Source organism: Microtus ochrogaster, chromosome 15, assembly GCF_000317375.1.
Source record: "Microtus ochrogaster isolate Prairie Vole_2 chromosome 15, MicOch1.0, whole genome shotgun sequence".
NCBI classification, from domain to species: domain Eukaryota; kingdom Metazoa; phylum Chordata; class Mammalia; order Rodentia; family Cricetidae; genus Microtus; species Microtus ochrogaster.
The window spans coordinates 27158352-27171184 of record NC_022017.1 but is presented as its reverse complement, the minus strand read 5'-3'; the positions used below and the strand labels follow the sequence as shown (position 1 = coordinate 27171184).

At 50.3% G+C, this 12833-nt stretch overlaps 1 protein-coding gene across 1 annotated transcript in view; it reads right to left on the bottom strand.

The window, feature by feature from the left end:
* The window catches only part of Efcab6 (EF-hand calcium binding domain 6), a 192704-nt gene that overhangs the window by 49669 nt on the left and 130202 nt on the right, over nt 1-12833 (bottom strand). Inside the window, exons 18-21 of the mRNA XM_026782404.1 lie at nt 12152-12266; nt 9947-10080; nt 6147-6379; nt 559-655 (exon numbers count right to left, since the gene is read on the bottom strand). Of these exons, the coding sequence (XP_026638205.1) occupies nt 559-655; nt 6147-6379; nt 9947-10080; nt 12152-12266 (579 nt within the window). The remainder of the gene's footprint in view (nt 1-558; nt 656-6146; nt 6380-9946; nt 10081-12151; nt 12267-12833) is intronic.

The following is a 12833-nucleotide window of genomic DNA, read 5'->3' as shown; positions in this document are numbered from 1 at the left end:
TCCAGGGATCTCACTACCTTGGCCTCCCTGATCAAGAGTGCTAGAATGGCAGGCACACACCACTGTGGGCAACTTCTTTCCTCTGCCTTTCTGTGCATGTGCACATTCCACAGTGCATGTGTGGAGGTCAAAGGACAACATGGAAGAGTCAGTTCTCTTCCCCACGTGGGTTCTGGGGATTGAACTCAGGTCTTCCAACTTGGCAGCAAGTTCCTCTACCTGCTGAGACATCTCACCAGTTCTTTATTGTATCTTTGAGCATCTTTGATAACTGCTAATGTTTCAAAAACAGAATACCTTCTTTGGAGTTCACTTTCCTTGTTGTTAAAAGTAGACAAAGAATGTTCTAGGTCTTTATAGTTATACCATCTCTATTACTTAACAACAATAGAAATATCCAAATAACTTCATCATAACCGCAGTCACTGATGGTGTTTTGGTTAGAGACAAAGCCATTTGGAGCGTTGTGGAAAGTCTGTGAAGAACAGCAGGAACCAACACCATGGGTACCTGGCACTATCTCACCTCTGCACCGCTTGGCTCCCTCCCCTTCCTTACCTTGGACAGGTCTGCCCATCTGGTTTTGGCTTTGATGACTAGGTACTGATGAGCCTGCTCACAGGCTAGTTCTGAATCTGCAACTTTCTGTTTATATCTTAAAAGAAAAACAAACAACTGTGTTTAGAAGTGACGGGCTTAGGATTCTCCCAAGTCCCCCTCCCCCGCCCTTGATGTTTCAAAGATGCCATCACAGCCTGTGGTTTCACAGGTTCTCACAACACGTTATTTCTCTCAGCTCCATGGCAGGGGGCCTTTGGAAACTTTATTTTCAGATTTAAGAAAAATCATCCTTCCCCCAGCACACAAAGCCCACAGGACCTGTTTCCTCCCTGGGGAGGTTGGAAAACAGAATATATGTATAATATAATGTGTTTTAGGAAGCAAACAACTAGCAATGTTTAGTTCTGATTTTGCAAATCCAGGTGAAAAAACAGACTCAAGTCAGCAGAGGAGCAATTAAAAAGCATGGAGGTTCCTCTCACAAACCCAGCTACTTTTCCTTCTCAAGATTTATTTTCATAACTTCTAAACATGATGTGTATATATGGGGGCAGTAAGTGCACATGAGTGTAGGTGCCCTCAGAGGAGCGGGGCTGCAGGCAGTTGAAGCTGCCTGACAGTGATGGGAACTGAACTTGGGGCCCCTGTAAGAGCAGGGTGTGCTCCTAACAGCTGAGATCCCTGTGTAATGAATTTTCAAGGGGTAAGCTTATAGGATTCAAAGACTATCACAACTCCTTTGTATTTACTTACAGATGAGGGACACTTAAGAGACCTTAAAAAGATCTTGTGCTGCTGGCCCAGCAGGCCTGCGTGAGGCACAGTGAGGCACAGCCTACCTAGCAGATCAGGAAAGTGTGGACGGCTAAGACCACTGGCCTGGCTAGTGGCTGTCTTCAGTATCCGTGCCTTTCTCTGGGTCCTGTTACCTGGCTCCTAGTCTGACCCTTCTAGCCTTTAACACTTAATGCTTCTGGTATCTTTGACCACGCCCCCTCTACCCACAGAGCAATGCCATGAATGTCTGGCCTCACCCATGTTTCTTCGCCATTTCTCTCCAACTGCCTACTGGACTGCTTAGAATCACGGAACTTCACGGGTGGGAAAGGATCCGCTGCTCTGTCACCCCAGCCCCTGTGGTTGTAGCTCCTGTGCAGGTCCTGCAAAGGCTGGCAGGAGCCTGTGATTTCTTTCTCCACTGGCATGTGAGGATGGAAGCCCGGTGAGGTGCTGAGGGGTGGGGGCTTCCCTGGGTGGCCCTACACTGTGCAGAGCAGCAGCTTTGGGTGGACTTGCCCTCTGTCTCCACTCTTGAAAGCCACATTCTGACCCGAGTTACTTTAAGCACCGAGATGGAACAAGGCTGCATCTTGTTTACACAAGTAAACAACCACCATCTGCCAGCACAGCAGGAGCCAAAACCTGGTAAATAATTTATCTGTGCCAATAAATAACAGCACCTGTTAATAGGTGGGATCCTATCAGAAACAGTAGGCACATGAGTTTATCTGTCCTGCCAGATGTAGCCCCTCTCGCCTGGGCCTATCAAAAGAGTACCTTAAGATGAGACAGGGTGGGTCCAGAGACCAGCCACCTGGAAAACGGTCATGGGGAAGGACCCTGCCTCTGTTCCTGGGCTCCAGCTCAGGTGTAGGTTCTCATGTGGTTGACATGTGGCTCACTTCAAACTATCACTCAGAACAACCTGCCATGCTGACCTGTGCTTGGCAACTTTGTGGCCTGGACAGCCCTGTGCTGGAGGTTATGGCATTGTGAGCTGTCTGTTACAGATACTTCCCCTGCATCCACACAGGATCCCGGCCTCCAGTACAGCCCTTTGGAAGGCACTCTGTAGCCTGTACATATAGACGACTGGGATCTGAGAGTTACCAAGACTGCAATATAAGCTGGGCTTGGAGGTGTACACCTCAGCTCTCAGGAGTGCGGGGAGGAGGAGTTCTCAGGCCAGTTTGGGCTATACAAAGAGACCTGTCTCAAGAAAATAAAACGGAAAACCCATACAAACATTGGATGATAAGAACTTGTGTCACCAATGGCCACAGGAGTCAAGTGAAAGGAAGAGTATTTGGGAAAACTGTGGCCATTTGTAAACTCAGGACCATTAGTAGATTGTGGTATCACAGAAGACACAAACATACTGTTATAGCCACAGATCGCTCACATGGACAGCTGTCACCGTTAGACTCTCTTAATCCTACTTGTACACAGAGGCCTTTCCTGGACCTCCCTAGAGGTGCTCCAGGACCTTGGGCACAGGCTACCCCAGCCAAATCATACATACACCCTATTATTAACCAAGCAGCCTGCCCACAACCCTGCTGCTTCTCTAGGCTCTGGGCCTCCATCATCACACAGCTACCCAGGCTCAGGCTTTTCTACCCTCGCCTCTTCTCCCTGTGCATCGATCCTGTTCCGTCTGGCCTCTTCCAGCAATGCCTTGTTCCTTTCTTGTTCCTTGGTACCTTAGGTTCTGACAACTGCCACACTAGCTTTGCTCTGGTCAGCCACAGCAAACACAGGACCAGAACTTGTAGTCATTGACTACAAAGTCTATAGCCTTAAGGAGCTATGGTTTAATACAAATGCTGGACAAAAGTAATCAGATTACCTCAGAGACAAGTGTCCCCAGAAATGGAGAGAAGGCTAAAGCCGGGGACCAGGGAACAGCTCACAGGCAGTGTGATGGTTCAGGGAACCCCTGGGCCTTGAGAGGCTGCGATGCAATCCTTGTCACCCTCCTCCCCCGTCTCTCCTTCCCCTTTCATTGCCCTAAAGGCAGACCTAGAAGAGGCATTACTTACATTACTACCACCAGACTCAACCCTAAGATTTTCTAGTTGGAAATTAGATCCTGAGCGGGAGAGTGGGCAGTTAGAGAGGGGAGAGCTGGACGAAGGCCCCACATCTCTGTGAGAAGTCCAGATCTATCTGTGGTGTTAGCTGGTGACCTAGCAGTGGCTCTGCCTGCCATGCCACTGGGCTTGGCCCTGGGGGTGTACCACGGTGTCCCTGAGGAGTGCTGTAATGGCTTGTAGAAGGAAGGCTGGGACTCCCAGGCTAAAGAGACTGTGAGCCAACGACGACCTACTGAGACAGGCCTACTAGTCAATATACCACAGAGGATTCTAACAGGACCAGGGTATCATAACAAAAACTGCAAAGGCCCAGCAGCATTCTGAAGAGGCTTGGCACTTCTGCAAACATTGTTCTCTGGCCTCCCATCACCTTCTACCAACTGAAAGATTCCGCCTCACATTCAAGACCCAGTCAAGTGTACCTGCTTCTTCTGGACTCCTGTGCGGCTCTTTACTGCTGTGTCCTCCTCAGCACTGATCCCTGTTCACATTGGCACCACCGAGGCCAGACAGTGCCCAGCACTGAGCTGGTCCTTTGCAAATATCCAACAAGTGCGCAGGTGTGACCAAGACATATCACTAGACAGCTAAGTCTATGCTCTATGTTGAAATTGTCTATGCTCATTCTGCACATTCTCCAAAATACTATTTGGCAGCATTATTAAATTATTATTTTAAATTATACATCTGTGTGAACATGTGTTTGTGTTAAGTGCATGTGAGGATAGGTGCCCAAGGAGGCCAGCAATGTCATAGCTCCCTAGAGCTGGAGTTAAAGGTATGTGGGTACTGACAACCAAAATCATGTCCTCTATAACAGGTTCCTAATCTCTCCATTTATTTTAATTGTGTGTGTGTGTGTATACATACATGTGAATGCAGATGCCCTATGGAGGGCAGAAGAAGGTATGAGATCCCCTGGAGCTGGAGTTGTAGGTGGTTGTGAGCCTGGGAGCCAAATTCAGGTCCTCTGTGTGCACAGCAAATACTCCTAACAACTGAGCCATCTCTTTTCCCCCTGGCAGGATTGTTTTGGTTCCACTTCGATGTTAAGTGAACAGATCTCACATTAACAGCCTCTAGAACCTGAGTGAAGACTGTGGGCATCCCGCTCGTGTGTCACGTGACCATTTTTCTTAGGAAGGGATTATAGTCATTTTCTTGCTCCCCCTTCCCAGTAATAATTACAATAAAACCCACAAGTTCAGGGTGAATTAAGCAAGGGACATGGTCAAAGAGCTTCTGTAGCCTTGTGAAATGTAACCAGGGCTTGGTACGGGGCCATACCTCCGGTAGCTCCATGTGCTTAGATAGAGGGAATTGTGGTTTGCAGCCCTTCAGCACCCCAGGAGGGGGGGAAAGTTCTGCTCGTATATCAAGAAAAATGCTGGGAAGAAGTCTGTAAGTACTTGCCTTGCAAGCCTGAGGACGCAAGTTGAAGCCTCAGCACCTATGTAAGAAGCTAGCTGGGGGCCGGGCGGTGGTGGCACACACCTGTAATCCCAGCACTCAGGAGGCAGAGGCAGGCGGATCTCTGTGAGTTCGAGACCAGCCTGGTCTACAAAGGGAGTTCCAGGACAGGCTCCAAAACCACAGAGAAACCCTGTCTCGAAAAAACTAAAAAAAAAAAAAACTAAAAAAAAAAAAAAAGCTAGATGTGGTGGCACATGCTTGTGATCCAATGCTAGGAATGTGGAGACAGGAGGATTCTGGAGCTCAATGACCAGCCAGTCTGGCTCAGTGAGCCCCACATTTCAGTGAGAGGTACTGCCTCAAAGGTAAGGTAGACAGCTCCCAGACCACCCTGAGGTCGACCTCTGAGGCTGACCTCTGACCTCCACACACGAGTGCACACGTGCACACATCCATATGTGCATAGACATGAGCACTCTTTGAAAAGAATGATGCTGCAATTGTCCAGGACAGACCAGCTACTCTGCACACATATCAGATTTCTGTCGCTGGCATTGTGTGCTCCTGTGGCAGGTGTCTGGTAGGTGGTAGCTGCACTTACTCTGATCTCAAAGGTCAGAGGAGCAATGAGGGAAGCCTGGGTGGGCACTGAGACTCTCCTGACCAGGGTGAGGTCTTGTGGGTCAGGCAGGGGTGTAGAGGCACCGCTGGCCAGGAGAGGCTGGAAGGAGGTTCCTGCATCTCCTGAGAAACTCTGTGCCACCCTAAACTCTCACTTATGGCCCGGATGGACGTCTAGAGCTGAGGAGGAGATAAGGGCATGCATTCATGTGGACAGTTCCCGAGTTTGCTTCAAAGGGGCACTTGAACCTTGTTCCTGTGAAGCCCCACCCCCTGCCCTACAGTGGCCTTGCCAATGTCAGCCTTGAAAGACTGAGCAGAAAGTACACATCTGACTGCAGGCAGAGAAATGGACAAGTACGTACGTGTCCGCATTTACACATATGAGAAAAAGCCTGGAACGGTAAGCAAGCAGTGAGTTATGAAGTCACACCCCATAGTGGAACTTTGTGTGTCTTATTTGTTACACCTGCCATGTGGTATGTGTGTGTATACATGTGCATGTATGTGTGTGCATGTGTGTGTTTTCTTAAACTCAGCAAAAAAACCAGATGGCTCCAGAGTCAATTTTGTGTCCCACTGTGGCTGCAGCAGAACCGCTGGCCTTCCAGATGGTGAGGCTGGCACACACTGACAGTTCTGACCACACCGATGGCTCTGACATCACCTTCTTACCTAATGAGCCTCTGAGGGGCCTCATCTGCTCTCCAGGGTCTCTTCTCACACAGGTTCTGAAACTCTCGGAAGTTTAGGGTGACACTAAGTCTCAAGCCCAGGAGGCTGAGGAAGCGCTCATACTCGCAGTCCTTCATGTTGAGCTGTAGCTGCTGTAGCAATCTGTGAAGATCATGCATGTTGATTATGCCATCCCTGTCAGTGTCTACTTTAAAGAAGGCAGAGTAGGGGTCCTAGAAACAAAATGCACACGTCAACACACTTCCCTTCCGTGCCTCCTAGCCATCACAGCCTCCCCCCTGCAGAGACACACAGAGACCCCACCACTCCTCGCTTCCTGGTCCTGAATGCCTCTCTTGGGAGAGTGCTGACAGCTTGGGACACCTGCATGTCCCTTGCCTGTATGTATATGGACTGAGGAAAGCAGGTAGAACTTCCGAGGAATTTAAAGCTCTCCCTGCTTCCTGGAGTGTTTGGAATGCCTGGCCACTTCTCTTTCCAGATAAGCAAATTCTATGCCAGGTTTCACATCCAGGAGCCCCATGCCCCAGGCCTTCGGTCTGGAAAGCAGGGAAGGGACCCATTGCTCTGTCCATGGTACTGCCCAGAGGCTCCTTGATTCCAATTTTGCATATGAAGAAACAGGTTCAAGGGTCACTGGGAACATAAGTGCTGGCACCTCCCACAGCAGACTTGTCACGCCCTCTTAGTGCCGCTGTGACTTTGGGCCAGGCATCTGACCTTGACACCTTTTGTTTCTTCATCTATAAAATTGCTAAGGAATGTGGTGTGGGAAGTCCTTCTGTATATGTGTTGCTTTTATTGGTTAATGAATAAAGAAGCTCTTTGGCCTATGATAGTACAGAATAGAGTTAGGTGGGAAAATTAAACTGAAAGCTGGAAAAAAGTAGGCGGGCCACCTACAGGAGACAGACATGCTGGAACCTTGCCGGTAAGGCACAGTCACATGGCGATACAGATTAATAGAAATGGGTTAAGATGTAAGAGCTAGTCAATAAGAAGCAAGAGCTAATAGGCTAAACAGTGATTTAATTAATATAGTTTCTGTGTGGTTATTTCAGGTCTGGGCGGCTGGGAAATGAACGAGTAGCCTTCTGCCAACAAGAATGTGCCACACTGTAGAGGCCACTTGGCATGTTTTGTGAGTGTCCTAAAATTCCATTTGTCACTATGTCTGTTGCCTAAAGTCAGACAGAAATTGTGAGTCTCTTTCTGGGCCAACACCCACCTTATGGCCACAACGTGCATTGTACTCTGGCTTGCAACGCTGTTGACATAATTTTAGTACCCTTGTGTCTGTGGGTCCCTCACACAGCCCTTCCCTGGGAACCTGTCTGGTGTCCTAGAGGCACCACCCGGACCCCCTCGTTCTACAGCTCCCCAGTAGGAGTTGTTCAGAACATTGAGTTGGCTTGTTCCATGTTAGTGTCTAATTAGATGCTCTGGGATTTCGTGGGAAGTTCTAGCTGAGTTTGCTCACTGATTCACTCACCAAACATTACTATGTGCAATCACTGTGCTGAACACCGTGGGGATTGTTTAGATGCCTCTGGCTCTGCCTCAGAGTCACTGCCATCCAGAGGAGAGGGGGCCCTGGGTGAAGTTCTCAGTAAGGCTGCAGACCCATGGTTCATTGCTTCCCTCTAAGTCTGGCTCTGAGTTTCTCATACTCGAGACGCTAGGATGTCCAGAATGGACAAGGCCAAGGGCAAGCCTCTTGCTAATCCTCACAGGCTTCTCGCCTCGGCAGATAGTAGCTTGTTCTTATTAACTGCTCTGACCACATCCTCAGAGTCCCAAGTCCTCCATTTCACAGCTCTAGAATGTGTCACACATCCCACTTGTTCCCTGTACCTGGAAACTGCCCTTCATGCCTAACTGCCTCAATCCCACCTAAAGCTGGGATCCCTCAAGAATCTAACAGAATCCTGGCTAACGTGTCACCTACATCAGGTTATCCCTGTGCCCTGGCCATTCATGCTGCCCATTCCATGCTCTGTGTCTCCCTTATAGACAGCCCAACGTATGAACTCCATCCCTTTCTACCACCTTCCCCCTGCTGCTCTCGGACACCCAAGACTGCCTCAGGCCATGCCAGTGAGCCCTTCCTCCACAGCCACAGTGTCTGCAAAGCTTGTCTGTCTCACTCCTTGCCTCTGCCTGCAGGTTGACTCACAAGCACAAGACTCACACTCCCATCTGTCTGGCTCAAGCGCCAGTTCCCAGAGCAATGTCCCACAGCCATATGTGATAAAGCTTATTGGATAAATGAGGCTAAGAGTATGCTCTGGGTACCTGTTAGGTGCTAACCCTCCACTGGGTGCAGAAGAAGCACAGCCCTTGACATATGGTCCTCTCACAGTGCTGGGAGGAAAGACGGGAAGCAGGTAATAGCACTCCAGTGTGACACACAACACAGCAGCCAAGAGTGAGACCAGTGTCCCACCAGCCTTCAGTGCTGTGCCACTGGCACAACTGAGGACCGGGTGCCTGTAATTCCCACAAGTTTACAAACTTCGGCCACTCCTCATCTCATCAATGCCCCCACTACAGCGTGACAACCCCAAGTATCAACACACAGGCCTTGCATATGAACAGATATACTCTAGTTCCTAGCTATTACTTTCAATAGATGTTGGACTTTGGGTAAGTTTCTCTCCATCTCTGACCATCGGCTTCCTCAATGAAGACAAATACATGTGTTCAGCACCCGGCACACCATGTGAAGCCTCACATATTCACCAATGAAGCACCGCTCACGCTGTGCTGCAAGCAGCTGGCAGTCACTCGGGGTACTGTGGTGAGTGGTGAAGGAATGCTGGGGATTCTGGACCAAGCTGCTTACGACAGCATGCAGACTGGGTGCCCTGAGGGCCAACTGATCTGCGGGGCTCATGTCAGGGCTTAAGGACAACAGGAAGGAAGATGAGGTAGCCAAAGTTGTCCCAACGGAGGGGACAGGTTGCCCAGGAAGGGAGCAGAAAATGCAAACAAGATGGGGACCATGCCAGAGCAGAACCGGAGTGAAGAGCCCGAGTTAAGTGGGTGACTGACCAGAGCCACGTGTGGATGGAGCACCTGCAAGGTTAGATGCAGACCACGAAGTGGAAAATGGAGTGTGGAAAGGTAACATGCCATCTTCCTGTGGGTCTGCTTCATTCTGCTCATTGTATAAAGGAATGGGATGAAGGAGCAGAAGCCTGGACTTGCAGAGACACAGCCACTGATATGCTGGTACGCTGTCCCTGCCAGCCAGGTGATCAGGTTGAAGGTCAAGCTCAGGTTGACGATTGCACATTTGATTTGGGCTTCAGAGTTAGGGCAGGGGCCCCCTTCCTCCTCTGGGTGGTCCACCTTAAAGGGCTTTGCCTTACTGTCCCACGGAACTCTACCAAGATCCCAAGATAGTCACAGTGTCTATGAGTGTCACTCACTGTCTGTGTCTTGGGCAAGAGAAGACTCCAGGCAGGGTACTCACACATGTGGTACAGACTCCGGCACGCAGTGAACATGCAACATTTGTTTGGTGAGTGAATAAGTGCAAATGGGTGTGTAAAGGACCCTGAGTCCACTGTCCCATGCGTGGCCACGTCCCCTGAGAAGAGGGGCTCCTGATTTCTACCATCAATGTTGACTGGGCATTTCAGCAGAGTGGGGCCTCACAGTTAGGCTGCCAATCCCACCCCAGCCAGCCCCTGTGTGTCCCCTGGAGCCACCGGGGTGGGGTGTGAGCAGGGCAGAGCCTTACAGAAACTATGAAATACAGGATCACAAGTTACCCGGAATGACTCCTTCAGCTTCTTCGTGAAGAGTTTCTGGCATTCTTCAGCCGGTATGAAGTGTTCATCCAAGTTTGTTTTTGAGGCAGTGCGTGGCTGCAGTGGATTAGTTTCCTGTCCACTTGGCTTAGTGTCTGAAAGGATATCAAGTGGGGGACGTCCATGAGCTCTGTGCCCACCCCATGTATGCTTCCCTGGTTGAGTAAGACCCTTCGTGGCACGGCATCCCATGGTCCCAGCAGAGCACTGCTATTGGCAGGATGACCTTCTTTACCCCCCAACATGTCTTAGAAAGGCTCTTATCTCAAAGGAAGTGACCTTAGTGTGTAACCTGTCCCTTGATTCTGTCCTTCCTTGGTGCAGCTCCTGATTCCCAGGGCCAGAGGAGGACTTCTGCCTCTTTTTCCCCCTCTCTCTAGACTCATGTCCTAAAGACAGGACATGAAATTAGGTCCCTGCTCATTAATTCAGCAGGCTTTCCTTACCACTGTATCCTTGCCAGGGGACATCATTAATGACATCATGCCAGGGCAACTTCACAGAGTTCACAGTCTTGGACCATAGGGGATTCTGCGCAGGGAGCACTTAGCAGAGCTAAGGTCATATGGTGAGCACGTGGCACTTGTGTGGTAGTGGTGAGTGGCACTGTGTGGGTGCTCGGGTTCCGAGCTTACCTCATCACCATGGACATGCCCCTTGCAAAGAGGCCTCCTTACGTATCTCACAAGGATGACAGAGCAACACGGGGGAGGGGTTCCAGAGTTAGATCCTTCCAACTACATGAAGAACTAGATTTTCAAGCCCCCTTTCAGTGCAAGGAAGTGTATGGTGTGCTAGCGATGGGGCTCACAGGGTCCCTGGCTGCTCCAGGCAGCACTCTGGATTGTGTGATGGCCAATTGCAGCCTCCTCACTCATCCCATGCCCACCAGGAGAGGCCATCCTACTACACATTCTGCATGGCTGCAGTAACATGTGGGGTCTTTGGGAGGTTGAAGGGTGGGGTTAGGGCTCCCTAACTTCTTTCTCCACCTCACAGTAGGGGCTTGCTATTTTTCGGCAGACGACCTGATCTGATCCCTCCACAGTGACCACCTCTGACACACATGTGCGTGCATGTGTATGTACACACACACACACACACAAATATACACATACACAAACACATACATGCACATGTGTGTGCCTTCCTAAGGTCACTAGCACATGACTTTCCCTTCCTGAACGTCAAGTCAGACAGAAGGTGAGAGCATTTTAAGCTGTTCCTATTGTCCCCGCTACCTAGTACCTTCCCCCGCCCCACCCTACCAGGAGTAGGATCTCTTGTTGTGTAAGTAGGGATGCTGCCTGGGACATGCTCTCCAAGGCAATGACATCACCCCTCAAAGCCAGTGGCAGGGGAAGAGAGTGCCCAGGGTCACTAGAGCTGCCCAGTCAGCCACCCCACATGTTTTCTGCGGCAATGAGTACACTCCTCCACAGGAATGTGAACCACACACAAACTTAGTAGCTGTGGTAGGCAACTGGAGGCAGGAAGGTGACAGTCCTGGGACCTTAAAAGGGTCAGAGGTCCAGCTTTCCCTGCTCTCTCAAGACTATACCATCTGCCCTCAACTGCCGGAGAGCAGGAGGCACAGGTGGCCGAGGAGGTGACTCAACTCTGCCTTATCTCATGACACAAAATCTGGTTCCCAACTTTTCACGGGCCGTTAGGGTTGGGGCAGGACATGCCTAGGTGGTCTTGGGTATATAACCAACTCTGGAATGTCTGTACCCCACCTGTGAAGAGGGAGGAACAACACTCAGCTGTGGGTGGCATTGCGAATTACATATAACTATCTTTTGATTTCATGTGTGTGCGTTTATTTTCCTCAGCATTGTTGGTTTGAAACCAAGCCTTGTGAATGCCAGGCCAGAATACTTTTGAGCTACATTCCCAGCCTCCAGATAGCATCTTTTTATGGTGAGGAGGGTCTGGGGAAGCACTCGCAGGACCACCTAAGCTTGTAGTCTGTTCCTAAAGTTCTCTCTTAACTCGGTGAAATGACTGAAACACAGATAGGGTTAGGCCGAGAAGGCTTCTGCCTCTCAGCCGAGGTTGCTGTCCAATGGTCAGCATGGTCAGTGGCACAGCACTGCCAGGAAAGAGCTTGGTGCCATCTGGCCCCACCGCAGCAAGACACACGAGCACCTGCTGGCTAGCTACCTTCAAATCCCGAGGTGAAGTCCTGGTAGCTCATGCCTTCCTTCTTGTAGCCTATCTTGGAGGCCAGCATTGCATATTGGTTGTCATTCATAGGCATTCCACTTTCCTCCAGGACCTAGCAGGGAGGAGACAGGAGGGAGAGAGGCATTAGGGTGTCTGACCCACATTCCCCTGCTCCTCCACAGGCGCCAGTGGTCATTATTACTTGTCCTCTTACCCCGCCCATGGCTGCCGAGGGTGGGCAAAGGCCTGCTTGTGGGGCTTGTGAGTAAACAAAGGGCACAGGCAGTATGACACCCAGACACAGCCAGCTCAGCTGCTCTTTGCCAACGCCCTGCCAGACAAGGGGCCCAGCTCTCTCTTGTCTCTCGAGTGGCTTCTGGGTCCCGTAAGCTAGCTTTTTATTTGCGTATTTTCCAGGAGTCCAAGGTGCAATAAAGGCAGTTTCGGGAGGGAAGATAAGATTGTCCCTCAAGTTCCTTCAAGATCCACAGAAGGGCCGGGCGGTGGTAGCGCACGCCTGTAATCCCAGCACTCGGGAGGCAGAGGCAGGCGGATCTCTGTGAGTTCGAGACCAGCCTGGTCTACAAAGGGAGTTCCAGGACAGGCTCCAAAACCACAGAGAAACCCTGTCTCGAAAAAACTAAAAAAAAAAAGATCCACAGAAGGGAGCTGTGTGGCT